Genomic DNA, 13,687 nt, shown 5'->3' with positions numbered 1-13,687 from the left:
CTTACCCTACGCGGGTGGGTGGGTGGGCGGGTGGGTGGCACACCGATCGAGTGACGGGGGGTGGGGGGGGGGGTCCCCGGTTGGTGCCAGCGGGGCCCCCCCTAATGCCGCAGAAGTCGGGTACCGACCGGCGCAGCGTAACACCGCGACAACGACGACAACGTCGACGACGACGATGACGACGACGACAACGACAACGACATGACATCGATGGGGGACAGTACCGCAGCTGTGACGGGTGTCACATTGTGGCGGTGTCGCGCTGACACAGTGTCGCGCGCGGAGCAAAGCGATACATACATTGTTGCACTGTCGCATTGTCTCCAACGCGCGCGCGAGCGAACGAGCGAACGAACGCGCGATACATTGTTGCAGTTCCGGCATTGTCCGGAGCGTCACGTGGCGGCGGATACATCGCAGCCGCCGCGCAGCCGCAGTCGTGGCCACTGGATGGCCTGACACCCCCCCCCCCCACCCGGGGGAGGGTCGGGGCTCCCAGGTCAGGTAACAGCACCCCCTCGGCACAGAGCCGGGGGTCCCCCCCCGGGGGGGTGGGGGGGGGGTCAGGGCTCAGCTCCACACACACTCACCGACTCCCGGGGGGGAGGAGGGGGCAGAGGGGGTGGGGTGTGAGGGGGGGAACCCCCTTTACACTATCACAGCCTCAGGGCTGTGTTAAGTCTCTCACACCCCCTCCCACCCCCACCACACCCCACCCACCGGGGCTCAAACACCTCCACACCTCAGTACTTCCCTCACTGTCTCTCTCTCACACACACACTCTCACACCACTCTCTCTCACACACTCACTCACTCTCACACACACTCACTCTCACACTCACTCACTCACACACTCACTCACTCTCACACTCACTCTCTCACACACTCACTCACACACTCACACTCACTCTCACACACACTCACTCACACTCACACACACTCACTCACACTCACCACACACTCATACAGTCTCACTCGCTCTCATTCACACTCACACACTCACTCACACACACACACTCTCACTCTCTTTCACACTCACACACTCACTCACACACACACACTCACACACTCATACAGTCTCACTCGCTCTCATTCACACTCTCACTCACTCTCACACCTTTTTTTCTCTCTCTCTCTCTCTCTCTCTGCAATTTATTTTAACAACTTTCCCCCCAACTCCAACTGCAGTGGGGACTGAAGCTGAAGCTGTTTCCTGGCGACTGCGAACTGCCTCCAACAACTGCTGAGCTGTGGGATATGGTGATCGCTGTGCAAATCCGGAGGATGTATCGATACCCATTCGAGAATGTGGTCGACACACATTTAAATAAGGTATTGATTTCTGTCCCAAAGCGAACACAGTCCCAAATATTTGCCCCAGAACTTACTTCTACATTCTACCCAACTCTGGGTCTTATCCTTTTTTTTTGCTCAGACACATGTCTGACACATGTGGAGGGGAATCCATCTCTCAGATCCATCCCCACATGTTTTAAGCCATCCACACATGGACATTTCCCTGTGTCTGGAATGCAACTCCAAACCCTCTCCCCAGAGAGAAACATCTGCTTAATCCCAGAGGGAATTTGGTTGCTGGTTGGAAACAGCCAAGGCTTGAGAAGCCCATTATTCTTCTTATTATTATACATTATTATATGTTATTATTATGTTCTGGGATATTGCTGGAGTCTAACCAGCTAAAGCCTCGCAGCTCACTGTCCGTGGCACTGTCTGGAAAGCTTCCCATCACCTGTCCAGCAAGGACCACCCTCGCCATTACGGCTTTGACTCGCAGGAGCTGAGTCAGAAGAATCCTGGCTCTCTGCGACTGGTTTTGCCCCTGGTTTGTCAAATGGCGGATAGCTTTTCCGGGGGTGGTCCATCAAAAAGCTGAGGAGTTTTCTGTTGATTATACGGCTGAATGCCAAATGTTTGCAGGTACAGCAAGCCATTACGCAGTCTATGATTAATGTCAATCGGGTGACTTGTATTGGGAAAACATCAACATTTCCGATGTTTGAAATCAACAACAACTTCCATTTATGTAGCGCCCTTCATACATGATAACGCTTCAGACCCTTAACACTGGCGGAGTTTAAGTCCGAGCTGAGACTATAGAAGAATTGTTCTCAAACTTATTGTACTGTAGTGATGTGTAAATTCAATAGTGTCTTTTTTTTATAGTATCTTAACATTCATTGTTATGGGACTTGCATTCATTGCGCCAGCATTACCATTCAGTACTCAGAATTAAAGCTGTATAATAATATCAGTAATCTTTGCATTTGATATAGCGCTTTACATGATACACTGTAAAGTGTAGTGACTGTATTTTGCAAGCGAAAGGCGGCAGCCAATTGCGCACAGCAGCGTCCCCGCAAACAGCCGTGGATTGAGTGACCTGATTTTTATTTTTTGAAGGCATTTGTATGACTACTACAGAAGCAAAGGTACAATTATACACCCATCTGCCTTCAGCGCATTAAAATAATGAGCTAAAGGATAGCCGCGATAGGGTTGAGAAGGTTCCAGGATGCGTTCAGCCCTCATTCCATCATTGTACACATCACCGTGTGAAATTGTGCTGAGTCAGTGAGGGGTGAGAGGTCAGGATAAAAATGTCCAATTTCTAATTATTTCCACAAGAGGCCACTGTGGCTTTAGTTGAAAATGTGGCGATGGTTGACTTTGTGCTACTCTTTTTTTAAATTAAAAAAAAACATCAATTTGGTTCCATGTTGAAATTGAAAGGCGAATTTTTCAAGTCCCTGAAAACGGTTCGGTTTTAATTAATAACAGTCCTGGGGTTCGATACACAGCGCCTGATCACGTCCACCGAGACGTCTCAAAGCGCGTCACAGGATTATACTGTAAAGTGAATTGACTGTATCTTCGGGGGCGAAAATTCTCCATGGATCTTCCTCGCCAAAGTATCCGACATGGGTTCAGACTCGACATTGATCTCCTTCCAATCCCGGCCAGCACACGTGTGTTTGCTTCACTCTGGGGAGATGTTTGTGAGGCTAATGAAGATCCAGTTGTTCTGGATAAATAGCTCTTATGTAAATCAGCACTTTGGGGGAATAGTTTCAAGTTTGGGGCAATCCACCCGAAATCCCAACATTTCGGAAGAATATGCTGCCATTGTGTGGGAACCTCTCACAGGGGAGAGTCCCAGAGCCGCTTGAGAGTGGCGGAGCACGAGGCCGAGCCGGGGGGGAGTGGGAGGGGGGATGTGACCGTAGACACTGTCAAAGAGGAAGGTCTTCAGACGCGACCTGGAGATGGGGAAGGAAGGGGCGAGGCCGAAGGATAGGGGGAGAGTGTTCCAGAGTTTCGGGGCGTAGTGGTTGAAAGCGCGGACACCGACGGAGGAACGGAGGGCACGAGGGACAGGCAGAAGGCCGGCGCCAGCCGAGCGGAGGCAGCGGGCAGTGGGTGGGGGTGGGTAAGCAGGTTGGAGAGGTAAGGCATGAAGGGTCTTGAAATCGATCCGTTTGGTGATAGGGAGCAAGTGGAGCTCGGCCAGAACTGGTGTGACGGGGGTACGGAGTCCTGGTGTGACAATACCATCTACCAACGTATGAAATGGCCAATTTTAATAACGTGATAACATGATGGCTAATTGTGTGTAGAGAAAGTACTTCTAAGGGCTTATACTCACCAAAAGTCCTGTAGCTCAGTGGTTAGAGCACTCGCTTTGCAAGCGAGAGACCTGAGTTCAATTCCAGGCAGAGGGCGAAACCTTGGGCAAGTTTCCTTACTCCACACAGAGCCTAATAATAATCCCTCCAAAACAAAAAAAAAACAATAATAAATTGGTCATTTTCAATCTACGACTGTTTGTGGGACATTGCTGTGCGCAATTGGCTGCCGCGTTCGCCCACAAATATACAGTCAATTCACTTTACAGTGTGTTCTGTGAAGCGCTTTGGGACGTCCTCCCGACGTGAAAAGCGCTATATCAAATGCAAGGATTATTATTATTATATTATTAAAAGAGTAAACTTGGAAATTTTGCTTCTCTGAGTGAAGCCATGTTACTATTGCCTTAGAATACGCGATGAAATATTAATTCTCAATATCAAACAATACGAAGCATAGAGCAGCACTTTCCTAGACGTCTCTCTCGCATGGGAACACAGACGTGTGCAGTTGAGCGCAATGAGTTGTCTTTGCCAAATAATGTCTGTGTCATAGGTCAGGACTTGCTTCACAGAGATTTGCTGAATTTCGTGAATTTTCGAGGAAAACAAACTGCTCCTTTCTTGAAGTTGAGTCTCTCGAAAAGATCAAAAGTGCCTCTGGGAATTTGAACCCAATAGGGAAGCAGTTTCTGAGTCCATCTTTTAAGAATGGATTGGTGCCAGGAGCTCCGTAGGAGTCCTGTGGCTCAGTGGTTAGAGCACTCGCCTCGCAAGCGAGAGACCTGGGTTCAATTCCCGGGCAGGGCGAAACGTTGGAAACGAAACGAAAGTTTCCTTACTCCACACACCTCTGTTTACCCAGCAATAAGTAGGAACCCGCTTGTAAGTCGATTGGCGGATGGCTTTTCCAGGGGTAATAATTCCTTCAAAAAAAAATAATAAATACGTCACTCAAACCCACGACTGTTTGTGGGGACGCTGCTGTGCGCAATTGGCTGCCGCGTTTGGCCCGCAAAACATACGGTCAATTCACTTTACACTGTGTCCTGTGAAGCGCTTTGAGACGTTTCGAAGACGTGATAAGGCACCGTATCAAATGCAAGGATTATTATTCTTATAGATACCGCGTTACTGAACTGTAGAAAAATAGGGTCAAAGAACTCATTCTGCATTGAAATACATTTTAGTGAATGTGCCTTCAGCTGCTGCTGTTTGAAGCGCTACATAAATGTTCTTTACAATCTCGCTTTTAAAGTCAAGCTTCTGACCTCAAGCAATCGTTCTTGATTTATTTAGTACCCAACTCCGCTTGAGAAGCACATCACGGACGTTAAGATAATTGAAGAGAAAACAGGTAGGTGGAGGAGAAATTACAATTTTGTATTTTTAAAAAAGCAGCTGTTTCCCTGTGTTTTATTGCTGTAATTGCCTTTAAAATCAACAATGCAGAAACGCTTAGAAAGCAATGTTGTCAGAAAGCATGACTTTTTTGTTTAAAACGCTAACCCATTCATTGCTTTTGAAGCAACAATCTACAGGCAGGAGGGTTTTGTCAAGCACCGTATGTTACATTCTTTATTGCTTTTTTTTTTTGGATGAAAAAACGGAAAATTGGATTAACGCACATTTCCCCAGCGGAGAAAGCGAGATTATTCATTTTGGTTAAAGTTACCCTTTGCTGGGTCGAGATCAAGTGTCAGAAGTACAGGCCTCAGAATAGACCCTGTGCAGGCTATATTTTTTTAACCAGGTTTAGAAAGCATTGAATATGATAATAATATTAATAATCCTTGCATTTGATACAGCGCCTTATCCCGCCTTCGAGACGTCTCAAAGCGCTTCACAGAATAGACTGTAAAGTGAATCGACTGTATATTTTGTGGGCGAAACGCGGCGGCCAAATTGCACACAATTCCGATTGTGTAACCTTTTTTTTTTGCCTCTGTTTTTTTTTCTTTCAGATGCCTCCACAGGAGTGGTTTACAGGAGAAGTTTAGCCACTTGTAGCAATGTCATTCCTCTGTTTTTGAGAAGGGTGGGTGCTGGCTCCCCAAATGTAACGGGCCTTCGCAGCCCCTGTGATCCCACACGTTTTGTAACTGCCAAACTCAACATTTTATTGAGAGCCTTCGCTCGAAAGAAATCTCTTTTGTAACACTTTCGTTTTTAAAGAACTTTGAACTCTTTACAACCACTTTGTTCTGTGCTTGGCATGAACTCTACTGAACCTCACAAAGAGCCTCCAATTGGGGAGTGGGGGCGGAGGGGGAAGGGAATCAAATTAATTACAGCCTTCCAGACTTTTGTCTGGTCGGGGAAGAGGTTTGTCTCGTGATCTGGTTTGAGCTGAACCCCATGTGTAACTGGGTGGTGTCGGGCAGGACCTGGATTCCACCATTTGGTTGTGTACCAGGTGTTTAGTATCACTGCCTGGTTTGTGAGTGGTTTAAATCTGGAGCTTCAAATCTGTACCACTTCGCTGGACTTGACCTGGGTAACGCCTGAACCATCTTATCTTTTTGACACGGGCATTAAAAAAAATCCTTTAATATGACCTAGACTTTCTCTAACATGGCCAGTAACACCTCTTCAGAATGAGGTTGCACACAGGTGACGGAAAAAAAAAATGTTACTGGTATATATCTCTCTATATATATTTCAGTTTTAGACAAAAGCATCTGTGAAGTAGCTGGAAAATGCTTAGGATTAGTCTACATTTATCACCCAAAGGTCTTCTTAAGATTAAGATAAACCGTTTACTTTGTCTGGATGGATAGTTCCAGGATCTCAAGGTGAACTGCATTCATCTGGAGGAAGAGTCGTGGCTTGACATGAGGCAGCGAATCATGAACGTGAAGAGCCGCTGTGTTTCGTGGACACACTATGCGACCTTAAGGGAAGAGTCTGTCTTCAAAGCAAGTGTAGAGAACCCTAACTGGTAAGCAAGTAAGTAAGGACACTGACTTCGAAGTTACCATAGGTTACTGTTATGTTATTTTCTTTATTCGTCGTTTCTCCTTCACTGATTGTGGCAGTTTCCTGTAAGGATTCTCTCTCTCTCTTTTGCTTTTGTCCCCTACAGGAACTCTGTCATCTTATTGCTTGTCTGGCTCTGGAGAACAGCGTATTGACCCAAAGATAAACAGTCGCCCTGTTTACAATGCGTTGCTGTTGGTTCTATGTGTCTCTCTCACAAGTGTTACCAATGTTTCTCAAAGAGAGATTGTGACCCGTTGTCTTCAGATTAAACAAACTAATAATAGCACTTGCAAACGATTGAATGAAAGAGCGAAAACAATGACAGACATACTACAGAGTGCTTTCATTAGCTTGTGGCGTTTATCCAGTCGTGTTTGATCTCTGATCTATTGAGTAAAATGTTTTTGCTTTCTCCCCCTCCACCAGCCCACTCAGACGGGGCATGAATTTTATAAAATTGTTGTCCATCGCCCAAAGATTATTCTGAGTTCATAGTGCGCTGACCATTCATTCAGCTTCTGGAACAAGCTCCTAGATGTTGCCCTTAAATTGGGCCCCTTCCCAAAAGTCTTGAAAACTGAAGCTCTTGATAATCACAGTGCGAAAGAAGTTATTTTCCCATCATCTCCTCCCGTACGTAGCACTTTGAGCAATTTCAACAAGATGATAAAGTGCTATTTCAAATTTCGAAGATTATTTTATTATAAAAATGGCTTTGCAATATATTCCGAGTTACATTGTGTCACAGCGAGAATCTGTCAACCAAAGTACCGCAAGGACCGTGGTTTTACAGCCAATGTTTTTGTCATTGAGTTCTTTTAAATGAAACCCAGCCCTCAGTTCATTGATGCTGATGCCTTTTAAGTACAATTCCTGACGCTGTACTTTTGTAAAATTTGTTTGTTTGCGTCAGAATCTTTGGGCGGTGGGAAGGGATTCAGATAATATCACTAGTTCGGAGGAGTTTGCAGAAGTTCAGGGGTGGGGGGGGGGGGAAGATGCACAGTAGTTTGCTTTCAATTTTGTAGATGAGATACAGTTTTGGCAGCAAAAGAGGCATAAATAATTCTTTATTACTGAGGTCTAAGATAGAAAATCACGGTGAGGTTGGGGGGAAAAAAAGATTGTTGAATTGTTCGTAATGTACTGTAATTAAGAAAAAATCAGCAGTGTTTTCATACTCAAACACTGTGTGCTTTTCATTAAAGATGCTGTCTTACAGTGACTCGGGTCATGTTTGTGATGTATGTTGTGTCTCATACTGTTAAAATTAATTTCTGGTTGGCCTCTTTGTGTTTGATCTATTCTCTCTCAACTTGCAGTTCTAAATACTGGATATACTGGATCTACAAACGTGCAAAACATGAGATTTGTGGTATTTTGAACATTTCAGAAAGAAAAATTGCAATTTTTAAGAAAATAATTGGGTTTGGTACATCAACTTTCACATCGGGAAGTCGTCTCAAAGTAATCACTGTGCAACTTGTAGGCAAAGGGACCTCATATAGTCCAAGGTGACACTCCATTGCAGTTCTGGGGAGCGCTGCATTGATGGAGGTGCCGTCCTTGAGGTGAGACTTTAAACCCAGGTCCCAGCTGCCTGTTCAGATGGACGGTAAAAGATCCTGCGGGGCAGAAGGGAGCTTCTCCTGGTGTCCTGATCAGATCCAGTATGTCCTGTAAAATGCTTTGAGATGTCCTCCCAGTGTGAAAAACGCTTTAACAAGTGCAAGGACTATTGTTAGTATTGTTATTATTATTTTGGGAGTTCGGTGGTTACTTTAAGGACAGAGAAGTGATAGCAGTGAAACCATTTGACTCCCCCTTTAAAAAAAATAATAAATTGGTCTCTCAGTCCACGACTGTTTGTGGGACGCTGCTGTGTGCAATTGGCAGCTGCGTTTCACCCACAAACTAATAGTCAATTCACTCGAAGACATGATAAGACGCTACATCAAATGCAAGGATTATTATTGTTACGAATTTGTTTCATGTAGACATTATCATTGTAATCGACCTTCTTTATCTGGAATGACCCAACTCTGGTTAACATTATTCACGTTCTTTCCAGGACGGAGTTTGCTCAACACGGGAAGGTGTCTGTGACTGGAGTGGGCCCCTTCAACGGTGTGTTGGAGCTCTTTGCTCAGACTTTTTTAAACCGAGTAGTTAAACAGGTACGTACGTGCAAGAGGTCAACCACCAAGATTATCCTGGGTTGAAATCTTTCAGTTTCTTTTAAATTGAGCTCCGGGGGCATTGCTCGCGGCTGAATGTTCTTCGGAAAACTTTCAGTGAGTCTGATTACTGCTGTGCCGGATACCCTTTACATTGACCCAGAACCGTTCAACTTGTAAGATTGTAAGACGAAAATCGGACTCGGATATAGCCTCGAGTGACCACCTCCTCATACGCGTAAATCTCCCGCAAAATGCAGTCAGTTCACTTTACAGTGTATCCTGTGCAGTGCTCTGGGACATCTCGAAGACGTGATAATAAGCTGCTGTATCAAATGCAAGGATTATGATTATGATTATTATTAAATCAAATCCAGTGATGAATCCACAGGTAGGTTTTAAACCCACACTTGTTTGGTTGTTTTTTTTCCCTAGCCTGAATCCTTCTAGAAGGCAAAAGTTTGACGACGCTCAGCTGATCATTTATGTAGCTTAGAAACTGCACGGAAAGGCGCTCGTGACTGTGCGTGATTCGATAAAGTCAAATTGTCCAGTCTGCACACCTGTCCTGTCCCGCTCGTTATTTCTTATTAAACGACAGCAATTTATTTTCCAAATGGTATTGCAGTTTAAGTCCTGTGGAGTTTATATTTTCCAATGTGATGTGAAGCGGCATCGAAAGAGGCAGCAGCAGACTTTTTGTTGACTTTTCAAGACCATTGTTGTTTTGTAGATGGAGTCTCATCGGTTTGTCTCCCCTGAGTCTGCGATTTAAGCTCCTGATTTTCAGCTAAAAGCTGTGTATTGATTCAGCCATTGATTCTGCTGAAGACTAGACCGTGGCACTTTAGATCTCTTTTGAGAGTTTTCGTTTGATCTGGTTAATCGAGCAGTTAAAGCCAAAGTACAGAAATCTTTCTTTTTTTTTTTGTCTTGTAAGTCGTGACTTTTTCAAATTATTTTTTTACTTGCTGATAGTAGAGAGGTTTCAGTGCCGTGACACATCCAGAGTAACACACGCTCACACACACACACACACACACACAGCAATGTGATGCTCACTGTTTGTTTGTGAGTTTGAAATCTTGCCTCGATACAGCTACCACTGTTTGAAATTGAAGACGGATAAGGAAATCGAGACATTATCAGTAAGATGAACAGGAGGTTGTACAACCACCAGTAGGGCTTTGCCTGTTAGGCTATGGGGTGAAACCTTAATCAATAAAGCTTTTCCTTCCAAATTCTGGAGAGTAAAGGGAGAGAGTTCAGACACCGACATCCTCTAGATCGTTTCGCCCACAAAATATACGGACAATTCAATTTCCAGTATATTTTGTGAAGCGCTTTGAGACGTCTCGAAGACAGGATAAGGGGCGATAACAAATGCAAGAATTAATATTATTTGTAAAGCCAGTCAGCCAGATGGACCTTTGGCCGTATTTCGGGGTTTTTCCATAAGTAAATATCAGGGACCACACACCAGAGAATCTGCTTTATTAAAGTGCGTTATAACAAGGTCTGTGTTGCAGTGGGAACCATTTCATTGCATACCGTGGAAAATGCACCCCTAACAAAGACGATCGCATGAACAAGATGTGAAATTATTTTTACATATTGTGAAGCCGGTTCCTGTTGACTGATTCAGAGTATGTGCGCTGAGATTATTAATCAGTGACATTCACCGCTCTGTACATTCAGTCTCAGTAATTCTCTATTTGTCAGTCTCAGGGGAATACAACGGTCATACTAAGATCCTTCAGGGAAGCAAAAAATGCTCCAAATAATGTAGTAAATATTAAAAAAATTTCACATGGGTGCATTTCAAATAAATCCAGAACTACAATTTTAGCATCACTTTATGGTGCTGCATAATCTGCCACTGGGGTAGTGGGTGGAAGCCTCATTGCCTTCTTAATAGTATATTTATTGAGTGCAACCTTTTTTTGTATTTATTTCACCTAACCTCGTGTGCTGCTGTTGCTCGGAAGTTGAACTAAGAGAGCGTTTTCAGAGCGTTTTTCATTCCATGCAACAAGAAAACCTCTTGACACAGTCATTTAACACCATGACCTTACGTACATAGTCATTGAAAAACTGGGTCAGAGGGACTCACATCCGACAAGGTTACACACTTTCTGCACTGAGCAGAAAATATTCGAGACACTTAAGTGTAAAAACCCCAAAGCCAACACCGTTTTTCCCCAAAAAAGCCCAAAAATTATAATGTTACAGGAACACCGTTATAAATAACAATAATAATTTGGCCACTCAATCCACGGCTGTTTGTGGGGACGCTGCTGTGCGCAATTGGTTGCCGCGTTTCGCCCACAAACTTCACTTTACCGTATATTCTGTGAGGCGCTTTGAGACATCTCGAAGACGTGATAAGGCGCGATATCAAATGCAAGGATTATTATTATTTATTATAACACTGCAGAAGTCAAAGCTTGGAATCTCAGATATATTGCAAAGATAAGTTAAGCTTTCTCAAATCTACATTCTTCCATTTTATTAATAATGATTAGGAATGTCTGATGATTTTGGAATGTTTTTAATATATGACAGATGATTCCTGTTGAGTTCAGGCACAGATCCACACCCAGGTGTAAAACATCACTTTGCTATTCCCTCTTGAATGAAAACCTTGTGACATCCCATAATGTGGTTTAATGCTCAATTCCAGATTACTCTTACAAAATCCTAGAGGTTTCCTGTCACTCAGACTGTCTCTTGGTCAATTGCTTTCTGTGTCTCATTCAATCGACTGGATGTAAAGTGTCCTATTGCACAAGGCATTCAATCTGACGTGGGAGAAAAATCTAAAGGATCCAAATGCAGTGTGATCAGTTCCACCAGTTGTGGAATGGAATAGGCCACCAATTTAAGACACCTACTCTGCTGACTGAAGATCTGTAGTGGGCATTGTCCAACTCAGGAAAAAACTGATAAGGAAAAATGAGAGAATCCTAATTTTTGGCTGAACTATTGTAGTAATAATAATAATAATCTTTGCATTTGATACAGCGCCTCATCAAATCTTCGAGACGTCTCAAAGCTCTTCACAGAATACACTGTAAAGTGAATTAATTGTATATTTTGTGGGCGAAATGCGGCAACCAGTTGCGCACAGCAGCGTCCGACCCACAAACTGTCGTGGGTTGAGTGACCATATCATTATTATTATTAATACATTTTTGGAGGGATTATTACCCACAGAGAGTGATCCGCCAATCGACTGGCAACCGGAAAAGCGATTGTAATTGCAATCAGAATTCAGCATTTAACAAAAGAAAAAGTTACCGTAAATCTGATTATTTTCTTTGCCTTCCAGAGCGTTAACATAATGGAGACGATTCTGAGGGAGAAGTGCGGTTGTCCTTTCGCCTGAGATGATTAAAACCGTTCTTTCCGTTAGGAACTGAAGTCAAAGGAGAACGATTTGAGGTTGATTTAAGGCAATTCTGGGCGATTCTATTTCACTGTCTGCTAAACTGATTTACCGAATCTGATGTGGAAAATGCTTAAATTTACTTTAAATAGGTACATGTTTCTTCAAAGTTGTAGATAATAAACGTGTGTGTACTGTACTGTGAAATTGGGTTAGGTTGAAGTCAGCCGGGTGCTTCAGGCTATCAGCTTATCGTTAATTCCACTGTGTACTACACACATGTTATTGAATTGATAGCAACTGTGTACTGCAAATAAACCCACACCACACAGCTCCCACGTAGAAATACTGATAACAAATACTGACTGCTTTTCGCAAGTTGCATCAAAATTATTTTCAGGATAACAGTTGGTTATTCTAACCAAATTACGCCACCATTTTCCACCACTTGTGTCTGATGATTTTCCATTGATTTCTGCCTATCCTTTGAGAAATGTATCTCCATCCTAACCTTTACCAGTGTAGCATTGCCTTGGTTTAGGGATTTATGATAGTTTGTGGCTCATATATCTGGACCAAACCCACTCTTGTTTGCAAAACTGCTTCGGTGATTGCAATCAAATTCCAACTATTGATATTGATCTCTGCATTTATAATCAATGACGTTTGATTTTGTTAGACTGGCAGCGAAACCATTTCCAAGTGAGCTTTTCATTTCTACCAAAGTGACGTTGGATATTTTATTACCGTTTGCTGTGACTCAGTCTGTCGATTTAAATGTGCCGTTCATCAGGGCACTTGTTGAAGTAAAACCTTTCCTATCCAGTTCTATAGAATTACAAACCCAATGTATGACATTGTCGCTATTCTTTTAGGTGGGGAAACTGTTGTCACACAATATATAACCAAATTACCTCATCAAACATTTGGTCTTAATGTAAATATGGTCTTAGTGGACTTTCAGGTCACAGTTAAGGCTGAGAGATCTTTCCGAAAGGGATTGCTGTTCAGTATAAGAAACAGAATCATTATTCTAGCTGAACACACGCAGGATATATCCAGTGTTTATTTAATATTGTGATCATTCATTCAATGGTGTGAAGCCATCTAATATGAATTCTGTGAATGATGTTTGTATCACTGATGTTTTGTCCACAAAAATACAGTCCAGTCACTTTACAGTATAATAATACACTGTAAAGTGAATTAACTATTTTGTAGGCGAAATGCATATTCTGTGAAGCACTTCAAGATGTCTCAAAGACGTAATAAGGTGCTTTATCAAGTGCAAGGATAATTATTAGTATTATATCTAGTGTTTTACTGATGGCGCTATGTCTGTGAAAACAATCAGCATCTCGAGTGAGGCAGCAAAAGGGTTAAACGGTCAACGGTTTAAAAAAAAAGCTGCCCTTGTGTTTTCAATATTTTTTTTTAAAAAAAACACACTTTGTCTTTTTGACCGAGAGTCTGCCAAAGCAAATCAAATAAATGCT

At 43.2% G+C, this 13,687-nt stretch overlaps 1 protein-coding gene across 3 annotated transcripts; it reads left to right on the top strand.

Annotated features, from left to right (window-relative positions):
- Positions 1-479: 479 nt before the first annotated feature.
- On the top strand, positions 480-13,380 carry LOC103183703 (PRELI domain-containing protein 2). 3 transcript variants are annotated; one of them, XM_042340150.1, is made up of 7 exons: positions 480-499; positions 1,189-1,332; positions 4,944-5,001; positions 5,609-5,682; positions 6,425-6,585; positions 8,698-8,803; positions 12,135-13,380. In XM_042340150.1, the coding sequence occupies exons 2-7, from the start codon at positions 1,258-1,260 to the stop codon at positions 12,189-12,191; spliced, it is 531 nt and encodes a 176-aa protein (XP_042196084.1). In that variant the 5' UTR covers positions 480-499; positions 1,189-1,257; the 3' UTR covers positions 12,192-13,380. The 3 variants fall into 3 exon arrangements, with proteins under 3 accessions (XP_042196084.1, XP_042196085.1, XP_007899518.1); XM_042340151.1 differs by having other exon boundaries at positions 486-504; XM_007901327.2 differs by lacking the exons at positions 480-499; positions 12,135-13,380 and adding an exon at positions 9,239-9,558 and having other exon boundaries at positions 1,119-1,332.
- The last annotated feature ends 307 nt before the right edge of the window (positions 13,381-13,687 follow it).

Source organism: Callorhinchus milii, unplaced genomic scaffold (genome assembly GCF_018977255.1).
Source record: "Callorhinchus milii isolate IMCB2004 unplaced genomic scaffold, IMCB_Cmil_1.0 Scaffold13, whole genome shotgun sequence".
Classification (NCBI taxonomy): Eukaryota; Metazoa; Chordata; class Chondrichthyes; order Chimaeriformes; family Callorhinchidae; genus Callorhinchus; species Callorhinchus milii.
This window is presented reverse-complemented; position numbering and strand designations above follow the sequence as displayed.

Coding starts and splice junctions, on each gene's coding strand:
- LOC103183703 (XM_042340150.1), top strand. CDS start 1,258: ATGGTGATCGCTGTGCAAATCCGGAGGATGTATCGATACCCATTCGAG. Junction 5,683..6,424: donor TTCCTCTGTTTTTGAGAAGG/GTGGGTGCTGGC, acceptor CTGGATGGATAG/TTCCAGGATCTCAAGGTGAA. Junction 8,804..12,134: donor TAAACCGAGTAGTTAAACAG/GTACGTACGTGC, acceptor TTTGCCTTCCAG/AGCGTTAACATAATGGAGAC.